Raw genomic sequence first — 20,945 nt, forward strand, 5'->3', positions numbered from 1 at the left:
ACTTGTTCACGGTTGTTGACGTTGCTTGTCGGAAGGTCGCAAAAGGGGACCATTTTACCCCGAGGCACTGCGACCGTCATAAATATGAGTCAGTTGCCAGGCATCTGGATTTTGATCACGAGACCGTGGGGAAGCCGCAACAGTCGTAAGTGTGAAAAAAAGGCACAAGTCATTTTTTTCAGCGCTGTAGTAACTTTGCACGGTTTCTAAATCTATGCTTGGAAGTCTGTATATCTGAGAGCTACAATCCAGGGCCAGTTCAATGCATGATTCAGCGAAATTTCAGGAACTAAAAATTTAAGACTGCACTCATCAAAATGGCAGGATTTAGCAAATAGAAAGGAAAAATTCATTTGGGTGGTTTATTACCAAAAATGGAGGAGAAAACCTTTAAAAAAAGAAAAAAAAATTACAGGGGGGGGCAGAGTTTAATCTTATTATTCTTCTTATTTCAGGTGGCCCTTTATTCAGTCTATAGTGCTACATGGCTACATAGTATATTTTAATGTTAAATTATTATAATATCTGTAAATCTTAAGTCCAAAAGACAAGTTATTAAATCTGGATAGAAGGAGCAGCTCTGCCTGTAAATATGCCACGCTGTTTATTAGTGATGGTATTTTAATTCTCCTGGTGAAGTTGCCCTGTTTTTCTGGGTTATAATTTATCTTAATTGGCTAATAGGTGTTACTTTCAAGTGGGTAGATGGAGAAACGAAAGTCCTTCGATTCAGCTGCAGACCGTGGAAGCCTGAAGCCTTGTCAAGGATACCAGAACAGGTGTGGATTTGAAGCAGACTGTTCCCATAACAAAGTGGACTTGTTGATATGGATTACATAAGATGTTGGGGGGATTGGCTGGGAAAACTATTGCTTAAGTCTACGAACTGGTGGTGAGAACCTCAGAGTTAGTTTTGCTTCGACATAATCATGCAGTGTATTCAATAAACAGTAAGGTTTTCAGAAATGGAATTAATCTGGGGTTTTATCTGGATTCCTAAGCTGGGTGTCGACACTGCAATTCTGTGAGCTTCAAATAAGAAAATGTTTAGGATTAGCACCTTTTCCCCCAGTGTACTTGACCATTGATAGGAAAGAAGGATACCACTTTACAACACCTCGGTAAGGCCACACTTGAAATACTGCATCCAGTTTTGGTCACCAATATGTAAAAAAAAGATGCCTGAGTTATGTACCATATGTTAATTGAAACTGAAATTCCTTGGCTAAAAGGTTTCTACAATCCTCACTGCATTGACGGATGCTATTTAAGATCAGGGCAATCAGTACATGCAGCTAACGAAAACTCTATATCCATCAAACAGCATTCTTTAGTTTGTCACCAAGAATTGGAGGATTCCTTGCTATTCTTTTTTTTTTTGTCCTCTTCCCTATCTTGTCCTTTCTCTGGTGTACAGAGACGCATCTAAATTACAGCCACAGCAGCAAAACCATTAAGAGAGAATTAGAAACATAAATTTTCTCAAACCTATGCTTTAAGCACTGAACGTCTCATTAAGTCTATGAACTTCTAACCTCAAATTGTGTCTACAAGTTGCCTCTGATGGTTTAATGTTTGAAAAGAAGCGTGTGTGTGGGGGGGAGAGAGACAGAGAAATATACTGTCCTTGCAAGCCATTCAGGAGAGGAAATTGGATGTAAAAAGAGTGTGTCTTTACTTTTTGTGGTTGTATAGTTGTCTACTCAATATTGGTCCTAAGAAGAAAGAGTAATTCTGTGAGCTTCAAATAAGAAAATGTTTAGGATTAGCACTTTATGTTGCTGTTGTAATACAGATACTGCGGGGAGAAAAGCATCTTCCATAGCTTTTTTTTTAACATCTTGGTAAAAAGAGAGAAAAGCCAATTAGCTACTGTAAAAGAGCAGCGTGTTTACACCTCTTTCATACTGATGTTAATGAACACAAAGCAACATGCATGTGTTTCTCTGAATGTATTTACCAGGTCACTGATCTATGCCTACAACTGTCATGGTTGTCTTCTGCTGAAAACATTCTTTCCATTGTGAGAAAAGCACGTCCCTGCTGACACCTTGAAAATTGGCCACCAATGCTTGCCTTTTCAAAGGCCTTAAAACACCTTTTGGTTTAATCAGCTGGTAAATATTTCCAGCCATGCTCGTTTCATTTATTCAAACTGATTTTGTGACATCAAGTTGGTGTGGACTTTTAGCCACCACAAGGATGATCTGTCCCCCATAGGACCCATTCAGTCCTCTCGACAACGCAATCCTTATCGTGGCAATTGAGTCTTCTTCCTCTTCCTCCTTTGCTGCGAAGTTGTGTCCGACCCATAGTGACCCCATGGACAACGCTCCTCCAGGCCTTCCTGTCCTCCACCTTCTTCTGGAGCCCATTTAAGCTCACGCCTACTGCTTCAGTGACTCCATCCAGCCACCTCATTCTCTGTCGTCCCCTTCTTCTCTTGCCCTCAACCTTTCCCAGCATGAGGCTCTTCTCCAGTGAGTCCTTCCTTCTCATTAGGTGGCCAAAGTATTTGAGTTTCAACTTCCCATCTTGTATATACCATCCTCCTTTGGGGAGAAATGTAGTATGCTAAGCATTGTCATTTTTCTCCTTTGTTACTTAACAAGAGTTTATTGGCTGCCATGCTTTTCATTTTGCATTAAAAATATTCTGCCTTTCTGACTTTATTTGTAAGGATGAGAACAGCTCTTCCCTTTTTGGCCCTTCTCAGGTTTTTGTTGTTGTTGTTGTTGTTGTTTTTGTTCTGTACCAGCCTGCTACCAGCCCTGCAGAAAAAGCAGGAACAACCCCTTTTACAAGAAGGCAAGAGGCTGGAACTAAGCCTGCCAAATTTATGGATACAAAAGTAAACAAGACACGAACCATGAAATAGGAGCTATTCAAGTGGTTGCCTTCAGCAAACCAGCCCTCCCACGCATTCCCCTTTTATACAGTTCAGGGCGTGGCTTCTCTCTGCCTCCTTCCGAGGTGCCCCATTGCCTTCCTCTGTTTACTCCTGATTGACTGCCTCCTGCGTCGGGCGTCCTTGAACAGGGCCAGCTGTGGGTCATCTTCATCCACGCTGTCAGGCTCACACAGCTGGGTCTGCGTCATGACCAGGTGGGAGGGGCCTGGCTGAGGGCTGTGTGGAGCCTCAATATTATTCTCAGCAAGCTCTTCAACACCCCCCTCCTCCTCCTCTGAGTCATCTGACCCAACTGCCGAACCCACGGGCTGACCCTGAATCACAACAGTTTTAGTCTACTCTCCACTCCCTTTCACAATATGTCAGCCCAATAGCCCAATAGCTATCTACACTAGGAGAAACAGAATTATAATATTATTCTCTAGGGAGCTGAATGCAGAATTCCTGTGAGGCTACTAGCCAGATGACAGCAATTTCATCCAAAGAAAAGAGATATACTAATAACAATCTAATTTGGCATTCTTCAAGATGGCATTTTTCCCCTCCTTAATAAGAGCTTTCCTTCGCTATTCTGCTGGCTTCAAGAGGTGGAAAAGTAAGACCAGAAGTTGAAATAAAGTTAAGTTTAAACAAGTATATGAAAAAAAGCACTCGTGAATTAATTTAATTTTTTTAATTTAATTTAATTTAATTTTAATCCCATTTATATCCTGCCCTTCTCCGAAGACTCAGGGCGGCTTACAATTTAAGCACAAACCAATGTGCTTAACAATAGCCTTCATTCTATGTATATGCCTGCTTATTAGGGCTTTTGGGGGCCCCCCAAGCGGCATTATTACAAAGTCAGCTTAATTGCCCCCAACAATCTGGGTCCTCATTTTACCTACCTCGGAAGGATGGAAGGCTGAGTCAACCTTGAGCCTGGTGGGACTCGAACCTGCACTAATTGCAGGCAGCTGATGTTACTTAAGGAGGCATTAGCCCACTGCTCCACCAAGGCTCCGAAGGTCTAAAAAATCCAACATTTTCATTTGATTTGAATTGTTGTAAATGTTCTGAAAGTTGCCAGGATACAATTCTGGAGTTCTTAAACAGATATTAAAATACAATCTCTCTGATTCAGTAACCCATTGCTAAATTTTAGCTCTACGACTTTTCTCAATCACCATCTCCCCCCCCCCCCATTTATTCAGTCATGTCTGATTCTCAAGAGATTGCCCGGACAAGACCCTGTAGTTTTCTTGGTGAGATTTTTAGAAATGGTTTGCCCTTGCTTCCTTCCCAGGGCTGAGAGAAAGTGACTGGCCCAAAGTCACTCCGCTGGCTTTGTGCCGAAGATGGGATTAGGATTCACAAACACCCAGTTTCTAGCTTGACACTTTAAGTGGCTAAATCCCCACTGGAAGCCATCCAAAGCTCTAGGTGTTTCAAGGAAATTCTACAGTTTAACTCTGCGCTTGTTAGAGATTTTGTTTCTTTCGTCTTTCTTCGCTCTCCTCATTTGGGATGATGTCAGTTTGATCTTGCAGACATTACGAGCATTACCACAACTCTTAATTTCTCCCCAACTTCTCAACTTATTGTGATGGCTCCCCTGGACGTTTCCCCAGATACCTCTCCAGATGTCAGTTCAGAGGAGGATGAACCATTCCCAGTCACATCTGGAAGGGAGTGAGTCAATGGCTTTGAGCAGCCGTCTGAGAGGGATTTGGCTGAAGCACACCTGCAGCAGGACAGCCCTGAGGCTTCAGGTGGGGAAAGCTGCAGCCATTCAGCGATGAGGAAGAGGAACTGCCTTCTGCATCAGATCTGAGAACACGTAGGGCAGAGAAAAGGCAGGAGCAGAGGAGGTCAGCCAGATTACTCAAGAGGAGAAAGCCTTCTAGATGGGCTGCACCAGAAGCTGGCTATTTAGCACAGCAGACAGATGGAGGCGATGTTGGAAACAATGTATTGATTTCCTAGTTGTTTGTTTTCTAGTTGTTGTGATTCTTGCCTTGTTTTGGATTGACACCGTGCCTTGACTTGGATCGTGCCTTGGGAACTCTGGACTTTTCTAGTCTCGTGAACCCTCTTGTATTGTGGATTTAATTTTGCCTGGTGAGTTGATCATTTTTGGGAAACTTTCAAGTGCCTTGTGGACTCATTGGCCACTGCTCTGTGGATTAGCATCGGTCTGCTTGTGGCTGGACATAATTGGGACAGTTCTGGGCTTTTGGTGAAGGGAATTGTGGGGGGATATTAATAAACCCACTAAACCACAGTTACGTGTGTGTGTGTGTGTGTGTGTGTGTGTGTGTGTGTGAGAGAGAGAGAGAGAGAGAGAGAGAGAGATGGGACAGCACACTTATTTTAGGAAATTTTGAGATGCAAGATCTAATTCGGAGGTCCCTAATCTTTTGGGCACCAGGGACTGGTTCCGTGGGGAGAGGTTTTTCTGTGGATTGGAGGGTGTGTGGTTTTGTGTGCTACCTGCATCCCTCAGATGGAGCTTTGCTTGTTTGTGCAGACCGGTTGCTGGCATGCCGTGGCCTGGTACAGGTCCACAGTCCGGGGGTTGGGGATGCCTGATTTAATTCCCCCCCCCAAAAAAGCCTCCCAAATCCTTCCAAAAGATAAAATTCCCATTATTGTGATCACATCAACGATCACAACTCCTTGCAGCCTCCAAGACACAGCAAAATTAAACATGGCAGCAAGGTCACCACCTCTGCCTGACAAAAGGAGAGTCCTGGTAGGTTAATAACCCACATCCCCTTACCAGCACATGAGATGCGTAGTACAATTATGTAACAATTCAGAAATGGTTCAGAATAAGATGCTTCAGGATCCAAAGATAGCACTACCTACCATTCTGTCGAGTTACTCAGTCTGTCCCTGGGATTTCACATTGGTTCTGAAACGATTGCAGGAATGGCCACGAAGAATAGACCTTTTTGTGTGTGTGTGTGTGTGTGTGGAGGGGGAAACCGGAAATTTTATTTCAAGGATGGCCCTGTATGTTTGACATGATGAAACAACAAGCGAATAGAATTGACAAGCGATATTAAATCACAACGAATGCAGATGAGGTCGAGCAAGGAAGAAAGGAAGGGGATTTTTTTAACAGGGCCACTGATTTTAGATTGCTGTTACATCAACATCTCTCTTTACCCCTCCTGCCTCTATAATCCTCTCCTTTAGATCCTGGATCCCACTTACATTTCCTAAGTTAAATGACTTTTGAGAAGTGAGAGTAAAGTCAGTAGTCAATTTCTTTGGGGGCGTGTAATTCTCTTCAGCTTCGTTCAGCGTGCTGCTCTCAAAACGATTATCAAATTAAATGCAACCAAGTGCCACACACAGCTCTATTTTGTACACCAGCGTACACCTTCTTGTCCTGTACAAGAAGTTAAAAAGGACATCATTTAAGCCACAACCGACAATCCCTATGCACAAGAGTGCTTCATTTCTCCATTACATGGGAGTCTCAAACTTAATTTTTATTACAGCCACGAAGGCCAGACAACGTTGTCCCCAAACACGTTGCGTGTGTTTGCATTCACACGTTATTTGTTCACATCTCAGGGGTATGTCCAAAATAAATAAATAAATGGTGTGTACAGTAATTCTATTAGTCCTGCAAATTTCAACAAGAACTCCTTACTAAAAACCCTTTCCTCTGAAATCAGCATAGTCTGAAGCTTCTTTTAAGATATAATATGTGTAACAAGAGGGGGGCTATTAGGAGGAAGAACGTCCACTTAAAAATGGAACCACATTACCAACTATATTAAGATAAACTGTAACCATAAACCAACAAAACTATATTTATATTGCAGAACCCCCCCCAAAAAAGACATGATGTTCAGACTAGGGTAACCTTTTATCACAATAACATTATTATCACCCAGCCGTTAAGGTCATCGCCAGCCACTGCTCACCACAAAGGGAAATGTGATTTAATTTCAATACTCTGCATATCTCTACAGATGGGATAATACCAGGGAAGAACATCAGATGTAATTCAGATTGCAGTATATTGTCAGGGCACCTATTATGTTAGGCACGTAGTGTGATATGATAATTCCCACGTAAGCTGTAATATAAACACCTTGCCGTTTTCATGGGGATTCCTCCAACTTGCGCTCGTCCACACACGTAGCTCTCGAGTTAGCCCCAAATTCACATTGCTAAGTGAAATGTTTGTTAAGTGGGTTTCTCCCATTTTACAACTTTTCTGGCCACAGCTGTTAAGTGAATCATTTCAGCGCTTAAGTTAGTAACACTGTTGTGAGGTGGATCTGGCTTTCCCCCCCTCCCCCATTGACTTTGTTTGTCCGAAGTTCTCAAAAGGGGATCACACGACCCCGGGACACTGTGCAACCGTCATAAATACGAGTCAGTTGCCCAGTGTCTGAATTTTGATCACGTGACCCCGGGATGCTGTAACTGTCGTAAATATGAGCCAGTTGCCAAGTATCCAATTTTGATCATGGGACCGTGACGATGCTGTAACAGTCATAAGTGTGAAAAAGGGTCATAAGTCCATTTTTTTCAGCGCTGTTGTAACTTTGAACAGTCACGAAATGAACTAACGATGTATTGTGATTTTTGTTTTGTTTTTCAAAAACAGAACTACGGGACCATAATTCTATTTCTCTTCCTCTACTTAAGAAGAGAAGGAGAATTGCAAAAACAGAGACAAAAGAACAATGAGAAAACCGTTGCAAAAGAACAGCCACAAAATAAACTTTCCCAATTTCTTTGAAATCGTAGCTGGAAAACTATGTGGTGTTTTAATGCAGAGGTCACCAACCTTTTCGTGCTGGCAGCCCGGAGGGAAAAGGGAACACCTGGGAAATTTGCGCACACGTCCGTGCACGCAAATGGGGCTGTGCACGCCCGTATGGCACCAGTGTCCCTGTTTGCACACGCATGCAGGTGCTAGCCACTGACTCTCCTAGTGTTGTGTGTGTAAAGTCGCGTACTTCACATAGAGACGGACACAGAGCTGGGGTAAAGATGAGTTTATTCTGAACAGAACGAACTGGGGAAACAGGGAAGCCTGGCGTCTATTTGTACCTGCCCAGGTGGATGGCATCCAATCAGTTCAAACCTGGGCTTCCTGCCAGTGCAGGTGACAATGGGTGTAGATCCTGGCTTCCCACCAGGCTGACCATGCCTGGGGCTGTCAACAGCTTAACTCATTAGGCTTATCCTGAGTGAGCAGTCATCGCCCGGAGCTGTCCAACCCCTCTGCTGATCTGCACCATCAGCCTCCTGCTGTGCTGTCCTTTGTGTATGCTGGGAGGCATACACTGCAGTGTGCATGCGCAAACGGGCTGTGCAACCTATGCGTGCTAGAGCCCCATTTGTACATGCGTGCAGGGCTAGCCACGGCGGTGGCTAGCACCTGCGTGCATGTGCAAACGGGGCTGTGGGCACTAGCGAGAGTGGACCAATGGTTGGGGACCTCTGTTTTAATGGATCTTGACTTACATGCAGATGATAAATGTCAGGCTTTGCACTTAAGTCAAAGAACAAACCCAAGAATAAAATCTCATCACTGCATTAACAAAAGGTGGAGGAAAAAGTCTCGAAATACTTACTTTGACGAATCTATGAAGTATATTACAAGAGCACCAATGCTAAGAGCAAAGACTAAAACAACCTGTAAAAAAATAAGAAAAAAAAATGCGGTCATTCCCCACTGCCGCGTCAAAGCATTTATCATTCAAAGGAACAAAGGAAGGGACGTGAAATTCGGCCCTGCCATTTTAATGGCCTTCTGCTCTTGACAAAGCTGAGGGACATGTTTGAAAGCTCTGCAACCTGACATGCCCCAAAGCAATTGCAGTTCAAGAGGCAGAAAATCCAGGTTAGGTCCACTGGTGCTAATACAGGGAATAAAACCTGGTAATTGACCATTTGCTGCCCCCCCCTGTAAATATAATGGCAAGTCCACCAGTTAAAGGTACCTTGCCTTCCCTTGTGGGATCAATATTAATCACGTTAATTGGAGATAGACATTTAGAGGGGAATATTTGGAGTTGAACTGTGAGGGCCTTGGCACTCTCTGAGCTTGACTTTTTTTTCTTGCAGAAATGGACCCCACAGTCTTCCTCCTCCTCCTCCCCCTCCCCCTCCTCCTCCCTGCAAACCCCACTCCCTTCTAGTACTGATGATGTTACCTAGTTGGGTAATGAAATGTCTGCAAGAAAACAAGCAAGCTCAGTGAGCACCAAGGACCCCACAGTCCTTCTTTTCCTCCCCCTCCTCCTCCTCCTCCTCCTCCTCCTCCTCCTCCTCCTCCCTGCAAACTCCTAGCACTGATGATGTTACTTAGTTGGGTAATGAAACGTCTACAAGAAAACAAGCGAGCTCAAAGTGCACCAAGGACCCCATTAGGCATTTCTCATAGGAACAGATTTCAAGAGAGGCATTTCCCCAAATAAAGCTTTCTTAGGCCCAATCATGTCAGACTCTAGGAGGCAAGGTTCATCTCTGTTTGTTAGCCGAGGGAGCCAGTGTTGTCTGAAGACTCTTTCATGGTCATATACCATGACTGTACATTGAGGCCCACGGAACACCGTTACCTTCCCACCGAAGTGGTACCTATTTATCTACTCGCACTGGCATGCTTTCAAACTGCTTAGGTGGGAAGGAGCTGGGGCAAGTGATGGGAGCTCACCCCATCGTGCAGCGCTCGGGACTCGAACCCGGGCTGTGAGCTTTCCAGCATCTTTAAGCCCTGAGCCATCCTTCCCCTTATGACCATCCTGTTAGGAAATTACAGATTGTGATATTGGAGGGCCCCACTCTCTGTAACCGGCTCGTATTTATGCACATATATCCACAAATATCTCCCAATGCCACTGCAGCCTTTCAAAACTAGGTATTTTGTGGATATTTTTGTTAAATTATCTCCTGGACCGAGCATGGCTGAATTGGGTGGGTATGAGACACAGCCTCATGAAGACAATATCTAAAAGGAAAAGACTTTATCTCGGGATAATCTTTTCAGGGATTCTTTATGATATGCCAGAATTTCTTTCGAGCTACATAATTTAGTCTAGTATCGTAGCAGTCTTGTTCAATTTTAGTCTTATTCAAAATGGGCAGAAATAAACTATTTTCAGTTTTTTAAAAATGGCAGTTGCAAGCCCACAGTTGGTTTGAGATATTTCTTTTGCATTTATAACATCAAGAGCCATTTTTATAATGATGTATTTATTCTAAATAATAAATAATTTATTCTAAAGAAAGCACATTATTTCCATTCGCTCTAGAAATCGTAGGTGTAAACATCAGATGGATGCTGATGTTTTCTTTAGATATAGGTGCTTTTGTGATTTTTATGAGAGTATATAGGAAAATGCTTCAAAAGCATTTCACAGAGCTTTACAATAATTAATACTGTATATACAGAGACCATGTTATTATACATGTGTGTTAATAGAAGATAGGCTGTTAATCTTACTGAACGCGAGATACTTGTAAGTAGTAGAATAATGTTTTGATTATTTCTGGGTTTACACGTATCAAAGCGTGGATAGGTAGAACTCAGAATGGTGTGAAGTGATACAGTAATGAACAACCAGCAAGAGATAATTAAGGCCTTGATTTCAAATCATGGAATGAAAATTCAGTGTGTTAGATCAAAATGGGAATCACCTTTCTGAAAACACAAATATATGGATCATTAAAAGAATTTGCTTTGTAAGCCCATAGACATAATGGGGTAGAAAAACCTCCTTTGAGGAAAATGAATAGAATAGAATAGAATAGAATAGAATAGAATAGAAGAGAAGAGAAGAGAAGAGAAGAGAAGAGAAGAGAAGAGAAGAGAAGAGAAGAGAAGAGAAGAGAAGAGAAGAGAAGAGAAGAGAAGAGAATGCAGAATAGAACAGAATGCAGAATAGAATAGAATGCAAAATTGAATAGAATAAAAAGGATGGAGATGTTTTGATTCAGGGTCAGCCTGTGGGTTCGGCAGTTGGGTCGGACGACTCAGAGGAGGAGGAGGGGAGTGTTGAAGAGCTTGCTGAGGGGATTGGACAGCTTGATGAGAGCCCCCAGCCAGGCCCCTCTCATCTGGTCAGGACGCAGACCCAGCTGTGTGAGCCTGACAGCGTGGATGAAGATGACCCACAGCTGGCCCTGTTCAAGGACGCCCGATGCAGGAGGCAGTCAGTCAGGAGTAAACAGAGGAAGGCAATGGGGCTCCTCGGAAGGAGGCAGAGAGAAGCCACGCCCTGAACTGTATAAAAGGGGAATGTGTGGGAGGGCTGGTTTGCTGAAGGCAACCGCTTGGATAGTTCATGTTTCTTAGCTCCTGTTTTATGGTTGGTGTCTTTTCTTGCTCTGTTTTATGTGAATAAATTTGGCAGGCTTTATTCCAGCCTCTTCGCGTTTGTAAAGGGGTTGTCCCTGCTTTTGCTGCAGGGCCGGTAGCAGGCTGGTACAGAACAGGAGAAGAGAAGAGAATAAAAGAGAAGAGAATATAGAACAGAACAGAACAGAATAGAATGCAGAACAGAATAGAATGCAGAATAGAATAGAATAGAATAGAATAGAATAGAATAGAATAGAATAGAATAGAATAGAGAACAGAACAGAATGCAGAATAGAATAGAGTATACAATACAATACAATAGATCTTTATTGTCACTGTGTAACTCACAACAAAAATTAAGTGCTATCCACAGTGCACACTACACATAAATAAAGCTACAAATACGAACATATATCATATAGACACACATCCTTCACATTCTATTCACCCTTGCGCTGCCCCCAAGTGCTGAGAGCCTCCGAAATTAAGCAAAGCTTTAGGTTGAATCCCCTATTTCCCAGAAGGAATATACGGGGATTGCAAAAAAGATCAAGAAGTGATCCCTGAACTGTACAAAAAAAGGAATGCTTGATCAACAGGCTGTTTTTAAGGCCTCTTCTTATAGCCCATTTAACTTAGGGACATCAGAATGAAATTTGACAGCTAAACGCTTCCCCCACCCTTGTTTCTGGCTAACTTCCCATGGCGAAGGAGAGCAAAGAGTCTGAATGGATGAAAATCAATATTATACACACAAATTTACTCTCCAGCTATTCCTTTTTGAGGCAAGCAATGTCAGGTAGAGGTCAGAAAGGAGTAAGAAATAGCACGGCAAGCCAATTAAAGGCACGAGATAAGAAAAAGAAGAGTGGGGAGGGGAAATGTGAATTTACCCCGAAATCGCTCATTACTTTTTCTCCACACTTTTCTATACTTGCTGTCAAGGTTGCTAAGAGGCCTGCTAACGTCTATCGGTATTCAACTTGCCATAGAAACAGGAGTGGGGTGGGTGGGTGCGGGGAGAGAAAGCTTGGGAAAGAAAAGGAATTCTAAGAAGCCGTCCACGGACCACGACGGCCGGTGTCTGACGGAGAAGTGGATCCGTTCTCGTAACAAACCAAGGAAGTATAATTGGGCAACGTGGAGGAAAAGCAATTGTTAATTGACCAGATTTTAGCCCGGGAAAACTGGAGTTGGTTTCGCTTCTACAGCACCGAGATGTGTATTCAATAAACTTCATCGATAGCGATAGTAACAGCACTTAGACTTATATAGCGCTTCCCAGGACTTTACAGCCCTCTCTAAGCAGTTTACAGAGTCAGCCTGTTGCCCCCAACAATCCGGGTCCTCGTTTTACCGACCTCAGAAGGATGGAAGGCAGAGTCAACCTTGAGCCGGTCAGGATCAAACTGCAGGCAGTCGGCAGAGTTAGCCTGCAATACTGCATTCCAACCACTCTGGCAAATCACTCTGCGCAAAGGCATTTTATCTTGCACGTATGATATCTCTTTCACTATTCCCATGTTTCTAACTCTCCAACATTCCTCTGGTGTTGCCTCTACACCTTCAAAATCTCTTGGGATAGTTTTGTGTTTGTTTGTTTTTTCCCATTGCAGTCCCTGGTAGGAAACCCTTAATTTAACTTTCCAAATGAAGGTCCTTAAGGGACTGTGGCCAATGCATTTTGGAATCATTACTGCAAGAAGGATCACAAAATATAATAACACAAAGATTTGGGGGGAAAGAATCATAAAGATAATCAAGACTTCACTTTTTAACGTACCCAACTGCAAGGAAAAAAAACATTTTACATGAAACACTGGAACTCTGCTAAAATGGAGGAAAGTTTGGAAGAGTTTATTTTTGGTAGACCGTATTTTATATATATATATATATATATATATATATATATATATATATATATATATATATATATATATATATATATATGTATATATATATGCAAATTATTCAAATTGCTAATAAAGAATTTGGGAGGCTAAGATGATCATTTCGAACTATTTATGTTCTCATCAGTTAGTCATACCCTTTATCTGAGATTCGAACCCGGGCTGATTGTATATCAGGGAGTGTTTTAACCTCCTGAGCCACGGGGTTCTTTCTCTCTTATATTAGCTGGAAGGCAAGGCAAATGTATGTTTAAGTATTTGTCAAGGCTTTTTGAATGGACCTTGCTAATTAACTCTTTAATTAGCCGGGGATGTTGCGCTGTCCTCCCCTGCCCGTCTTCCCCTGCAGCACTTAGGCCTGCTCCCCAGGACTCCTGGAAGCAGCTGCGAACAATTCCTTGCTAAAATGGCGGCTACTTTCAGAGCCTTCTCCGCTAATCAGCTGTCTGCCCATCAGCTGTCCATAGGGATGCTGCAAAGCTCTCCTTCTCTAGGCCTTGGACTCCCTCCTGGCTGAAGAGTAGATGAACCAAGCCAGCAAGGAGACAAAATGTTTCTGCAGCTGTTTTTCCTCTGAAGTTTTTTTTTTGGTGTTTTTTTTTAAAGTAATCTCCGAAGGTTATGCCAGAAAATGGAGGACGCTGGGTCTTTGCAAGCTTTAGCTGTCCGCCTGGCTGCCTGAAGGCCGCCCTTTTCAGGCAGTCTGACAGACAGCTAAAACTTGCAAAGACCCAGCGTCCTCCATTTTCTGGCACAACTTTTAGGGATTTATTATTATTATTATTCCTACTACTACTATTACTACTACTACTACTACTTCAGGAGTAAAAAGTTGCAGAAAAACATTCTCTCCTTACTAGCTTAGTTCCTCTACTCTTCCATCTGGAGCCAAGGTAAGATTTTAAAAAGGGATATTGGTTGGAAGGCAGAGGGAGAGTTTAGTTTTAGCATCTAAAAAAAGGGGGGGGGGAAATCAGCGAGTACATCCCAACCAGCTTTTTATGTTTTTGTTATTGAAGAAATATGGGGGAGGGGGAGGGGTTCTGGGGTGGGTTGGGGAGGGGATAATATTGTAACTTCAATAAAAATTTTCAATAACAAAAAGAAAGAAATATGGCTTTCTGGGGGAAGGTGGGGAGGGCGTTAAGGAAGGAAAGGGTTTTTGGAAGCTCGTCCTGAAGCTGCCTTTTGTGCAAGGGGCCTTTTCTCAAAGCCTAGAGAGGCAGCTTTGTTGCCTCCCCGTAGACAGCTGATGGGCGAACACCAAAAGCTCCAAAAGGCTAGGGAACTAGTCCCAGAACAAAACGGAGACCTGCCGTTTGGTTTGGGAGGCGCCCAAACCTCCCCAAACGTCGGCAGGTCTGCGCGGAGGAACGGGCGTGTTTCCTCGCCTGCTGGGCGCCGCGATTTGCCCGGGGAACGCGCAATATATATAATATAATATATATAAGAATTTTGTTTTGGGACTTTTCTGGATTCACCAAATCTGCTGAGTTGTTGTGAGTTATGAAGACACTCAAAACATGCAAATAGACACCAGATTTAGCTGTCTTCATATGCAGAGCTACATCCTCAATTAGATCCTTTTCATTGCAACTTTATCCCCCACTTAAATAATGTTTGAGAAATCAGTTTAATGGGACAACCATTTCTTAGAATATGTGGAGGTGGCTTTTTTTTGTGTCCAACGGAAACTGCCAAGTAAAATAGAAAACCAAGCATTCAGACTACTAGAAAGTATTGCAATCAATTTGATCAATATTTAATATATTTGATCTATGGCCAGTGGTGCATTCCAGAGAGTGGTTTGAGGAAAGAAGACATTTGGTGAACTACCAAGGAAGAGACAAAGACTATCCCATCCAAAATTGAGATGAAGAATTGTAGAATGGAAAGAAGTCCTGATTTTAAAAAGATGATGATGATGATGATGATGATGATGATGATGATGATGATGATGATTACGAGGAGGAGGAGGAGGAAGAGGAAGAATAGAGTTGGAAGGGACCTTGGAGGTCATCTAGTCTAACCCCCTGCTTAGGGAGGAAACCCTATACCATTTCGGACAAATGGTTATCCAGTCTCTTCTTAAAAACTTCCGGTGATGGAGCATTCACAGCTTCTGGAGGCAGGTTGTTCCCCTGGTTAATTGTTCTCCCTGTCAGGAAGTTTCTCCTTAGTTCCAGGTTGCTTCTCTCCTTGATGAGTTTCCATCCGTTGCTTCTTGTCCTACCCTCAGTTGCTTTGGAGAATAGGTGGACCCCCTCTTCTTTGGGGCAACCCCCTGAGATGGAAGTCCCTCCATCTATCAGAAGCTGAGGGCCATTCTCACACACCACGACAAGGGCGTGGCTATGGTGTCCCTCCTCCACTAGCTTATGGATCAGTTCTCCAGTGATCCTCAAAGATAGCTGCATGTACGGAAGATCGCAATAGCATGTTCTGTGAAGAACATGAAGTAGTACCACAATCCAAAGTTCATAAATTATCAACAGCAGGAGAAGATGGATGGATGGATGGATGGATGGATGGATGGATGGATGGATGGATGGATAAAGGGAGTGAGGGGACTGATGAATGCAGGGATGAATGGGAGGAGGGAGGCAGGCAGGCATGAATGAAGGGAAGGATGAATGGATGGAGGGAGGGATGGAGGGAGGGACGGGAGGATGGATGGAGGGAGGGATGGAGGCAACAGGAAGAAATCAAGCTGAAAATATTTCAGTAGCTAGAGAATAAATGTTTCCCAACAAATGCTCATAACAATTAACCTGCAGACTCGAAGTAACGTTTTCAAAGGCTGAAAAAAGGCCTCTGAAATATATTTTTGAAGACATAAATTTCAAGTTGCTTCATTTTCAAAACGAATTACAGTCTTTATTTCTTGGCAAATATCCCATAAACCAGAAACATTTTTTCCTCTCTCTAATCTGTAACAGATGTTCTGCTCCCCCCCCCCATACTCTGAAACCCTTCTCTACTACAATTTGTTTTGCTAGGTGATATCTGGAAGGCTTAACGTTTTATGTCGAAAGAAACCCAGCTGCCAGAAACCTGAATACTCTACATTATTATGCCGTGACCTCTGAAAAGCTCTTTCTGAGATATAATACAGCAGGGAAGGAAAGTGTTCCTCGGAGAGTTTCTCCTAAAAACAAATCAGTTAATTTAGCCAAATGAGTAAAAACAAAAATGTTCAAAAGGTGTGTGTGTGTGTGTGTGTGTGTGTGTATTTGTATAATATATGTGTGTGTGTGTGTATGTGTATATATATGTGTGTGTGTGTGTATTTGTATAATATATGTATGTATGCATGTGTGTATGTGTATATATATATATGTGTGTGTGTATTTGTATAATATATGTATGTATGTGTGTATACATGTGTGTGTGTTTGTGCACACATGCACATACACAAACTATTAAAAAGAAATTCATGAAAATCCCCAAAAGAAGAAACTGAAAATGCTATTCTTTTTTCTTCCCTCCACCAGCAAAACTCAAAATGGCTCCATCGTGATAGGCCCGTCATTGAGTAACAGGGAAAAATCTTCAGCTTGCATGCACTTATTTTCAATGTGTAGGATTTCTCTGTGCACAAAGTCAAGAATATGAGGTCAGGAGTACAAAATTGCTATTTGCTATGGAGCCTCAGTGCAGCTATAGTATTAGCTATAGTATACATCTGTGCAAGCTTGATGGAGAGTTTATAATCCAACTCCTAAGCCTCCTGAGGATTTAACTTCTTTCAGCCCCGGTAATATTATGGGAAGAATTAACTATGTCCTTAATATTATCCTGCGGAGATCAGCAGAACTCACTACAGCTTATCTTGTCAGAACTCGACCAAATCGTCTCTCTACATGGATTAGGTCATGCTAGAGTGTAAAATAGAATAGAACAGAATAGAGTAGAGTAGAGTGGAGTGGAGTGGAGTGGAGTGGAGTGGAGTGGAGTAGAGTAGAGTAGAGTAGAGTAGAGTAGAGTAGAGTAGAGTAGAGTGGAGTGGAGTGGAGTGGAGTAGAGTAGAGTAGAGTAGAGTAGAGTAGAGTAGAGTAGAGTAGAGTAGAGTAGAACAGAGATGAAAGGGACTTTGGACATCTTTTAGTCCAGTCCCCACCCAAGCAGGAGGACCTAGACCATCTCAGTCCAGTCTCTTCTTAATGACCTCCAGTGATGGAGCACCCACGATTTCTGAAGGCAACTTCTGTTCCTCTGGTTCATTGTCCTCACTGTTAAGAAGTTTCTCCTTAAATCCAGGTTGCTTCTCTCTTTGGGCAATTTCCAACCATTGTTTCTTGTCCTTCCTGGCACTTTGGAGAATAGCGTGACCCCCCTCCTCTTCTTTGTGGCAGCCCCTCAGATACTGGAACACTGCTATCATGTTCTCCCCTATTTCTTCTTTTCTTTAGACCAGCCAAACCCAAGTCCCGCAGCCGTTCTTCATATGCTTTGGTCTCCAGGCCTTTGAGATTATGCCAGCTGCAGTCTAAAATATGCAGCATCTGCTACCCAAATACAGTATTTGGGCCCATGCAAATGTAGAGTGGTATTCCATTTCCAATTCTTTCCAGAAACAATTTTAGTTTCTCAAGAACTGCCTTATTTTTCTATTCCATTGCTCAACAGGTAGAAGTGGTAGCTATGTAAGAGAGGTTTAAACCAGACCTGCCCAAAATATGTGACCCAACTAAGGCAACACATGCCTTTCTAAATGTGATTTGAGGACATTCTTCCCTGGGGTTTTGTGGTTATTTTGAAGGGACAGATTCATCAGCATAAATTATCTGTACCTTTTGGCCCACTGATCCAGTGGGGTGTTGGGAAAAGAACAAGCTAACTCATTTTCCTCATTTTGGATGTGCTTTCTCTTGATTGGGAGGCTCTTGGATTACCCTCTTTCATTTGCTTTCCATAGAAGCAAAACAAATATTCATTTTACTCTTTTACTGCGTGGACACAAAGCTCAGAGACGCAGGCCTCCTATTATAACATATTAATTCTTTAATTAACCTTACTTGTCCTTTCAGATTTATGGATCTATCTTTAGATACCCTCAATTATACATAGGCTCTACTAAATTCAGACTCTTGTGAATGAACTGGATTATTCTAGCCTAGTTAAACACCATGTATTATTCAAAACCTAGAAGGCTGCAGAAGAGAGGCAACTGTTTTTGAAGGTCACTTATAAAAAATAGACTTCAGCTACTTTTTAAACAAGGGACGCGGTGGCTCAGTGGGTTAGGACGCTGAGCTTGTCGATCAGAAGGTCGGCAGTTTGGTGGGTCGAATCCCGACTGCCGCGTAACAGAGTGAGTGCCTGTTACTTGTCCCAGCTTCTGCCAACCTAGCAGTTCGTAAAAATGCAAGTAGAAAAATAGGGACCACTCCAGTGGGAAGGTAACAGTGTTCCGTGCGCCTTTGGCGTCTAGTCATGCCGGCCACATGACCACGGAGACGTCCTCGGACAAGCGCTGGCTCTTCGGCTTTGAAACGGAGATGAGCACCGGCCCCTAGAGTCGGAAACGACTAGCACGCGTGTGCGGGGGAACCTTTACCTTTACCTTACTTTTTAAACAGTTAGGGAATAAACTAGAATCTAAAGACGATGCAGAGTTGTGACAAACTTGTGCAATGCATGGATTTCTCCATTAGCCTGTTAAAGATGTTTGAAAATTCCAAATCTTGTAAAATTTAAACGTTCAAATAGTTGATTTCTGGTTTCTGGGGCACTGCATATTCCCCCTCCCCTTATATTAAGAGTATTAACTATCTTTTAGTGGTGCAGTATGTTTGTGCTATACACCACCTGCTGAACTAATTTCCCTTTAATTCTATTTAATGTTGGGAGGACACAAAGAAAGACTTCTGCGGGAGACTACCTGGCAGTTAGCCAGCCTCTTCCTGCCGAGTTAGACACCATTTTTGGACAGGTGTCTTCCTCCCGGTTAGCAAAACTTAGCATACCCGTTGACTTTGGTTTTTCTTTTTTCTGGAGTGAATACTTAGGATTTTACTTTATTCTTTTCTTTTCATTTTAACGGAGCACAAAATCTCTGCAGAATTATTGTCCTGGTTAGTTCGTTGGGACCGAACGTAAAATCAAGATAAAATGCTGGTGTGACATTTTCTTCTATGTGCGAAAAAGCAAACAGTAGTGTTTAATTTACACACCTGCCAGGCGTCCTGTAAATATGTGTTTCAGACATTCAACTGGAAGGCAATTTGTTGATCCAGCTGAAGACTCTCACTAGATCAGGGGTAGGCAACCTTGGCTCTTTTATGACTCGTGGACTTCAACTCCCAGAATTCTTGAGCCAGCATATGCCAAGGTTGCCTACCCCTGCACTAGATTAAACTAAGGCTTCTGGTTCAGAAGAAGAAAAATAATAATTGGTCCCTGGGAGGCTGCAAGGATGCATTTTTTTGTCATCCTGGATCTGAACGATAAATCAGAATCTCTTATCTCTAGAAGCTTTAACGACAAATCACACAGAGGCCCATCCAACAGCTGAATCAGCTAGAGATGAATCACCCATTAGGTGGTAAGGCAAGGGTCTTCAAACTTGGCCCTTTTATGACTTCTGGACTTCAACTCCCAGAATTCCTGAGCCAGGCACGTATGCCTGGTTGAGGAATTCTGGGAGTTGAAGTCCACAAGTCATAAAAGGGCCAAGTTTGAAGACCCTGTGTTAAGACATCGATTGACTTTAAATGGCTCTGAAACAACCATCTTTTCTTGTGGATGGAAAGAATGACAAACTGCAAGGGACATCTGCCTCTGTCCGTGGTCCTGAACGGTGCTATCATTGCACATAAAAGAGTTTGTAATTTCATTCAGTTCCCTAGCATCGATTCAATATTGTCAATTTACCAATTTGTCCCTGCTGGCTTTAACTATCTGTTTGGAGTGGACTTTCCATAGCTAGGTCTGGTATGGGCAATATTTACAGTTTCCCCTGCGATCTCCGGGTAACTAAAAGACAACAGTGAGTCTTCCACCCAAATTCTCCTGCTTAAAACTGACATGTCCTGAATTCCATTGTCAAGAATGGCAACCTGAATATATACATCAGGTCCCATTCAAGGCTGCCAGTCAAAAAGGATAAACATTGTTAGAATTAATAATGACTCGTTGTGACTTAATAGACCCAAGCATGCAGTTTTCTTGACAGCAGCCTGTCATTAGCTTCTTCCAGGATTTATTGGCTTTTTTTTACTTCCCTGTCTGACCTTACTAGAAAGTGTCTCCAGAAAAAAAATGGACTGCAAAAAGAGCAAAGGGTTTGTTTCCTTCGCAAAGGACTTGGGCGTAAGATTTTGACAGAGGGAGCTTTTTTTTTAGCCATCCTCTTTCTATGGGACTAAAAAGGCAACATGATCGTGCAAAGGTCTCCTTCGATGTTTAATTCAGAAAAAGCAGCAATCATAAAATCCACGAAGCAGCACGCAACGCGCCTTATGGTTCACAGATTTCAGAGTCACTCGAAACATCTGCCTGCCGCTGGAGAGCAAACAAGACTGTCACTTTTAACCCTTAGTCAGATGCACGGACTTGAGTTTTGTATGCTATTTTGCCTCTTCCTCCCAATTAGCACAAAAGGAAAAGCCGGGCTGGCTTCCTTTGATGCTTGATTGGCTTTTGAAGGAAAAAGACGGGCAAAGTTTGACTAATCAGCTATTTTTCCCCCCTGCCTTTGAAGACAGATCTGCAGTCTTTGTGGAAGGAAATGTAAATTTACAGCTGCAAGCTACGCCCCACTGAGGGCTTTTTTCCCCCCTTGTTATACAGAATAAACATCTGC

At 42.7% G+C, this 20,945-nt stretch overlaps 1 protein-coding gene across 3 annotated transcripts in view; it reads right to left on the reverse strand.

Annotated features, from left to right (window-relative positions):
• The window catches only part of LOC308669163 (calcium-activated potassium channel subunit alpha-1), a 463,457-nt gene that overhangs the window by 257,841 nt on the left and 184,671 nt on the right, over positions 1–20,945 (reverse strand). For all 3 annotated transcript variants that reach the window (XM_081329724.1, XM_081329723.1, XM_081329725.1), the window contains exon 3: positions 8,503–8,564. In XM_081329724.1, the coding sequence (XP_081185850.1) occupies positions 8,503–8,564 (62 nt within the window). The remainder of the gene's footprint in view (positions 1–8,502; positions 8,565–20,945) is intronic.

This window comes from Vipera berus, assembly GCF_964194415.1.
Source record: "Vipera berus genome assembly, chromosome: 5".
NCBI lineage: Eukaryota > Metazoa > Chordata > Lepidosauria > Squamata > Viperidae > Vipera > Vipera berus.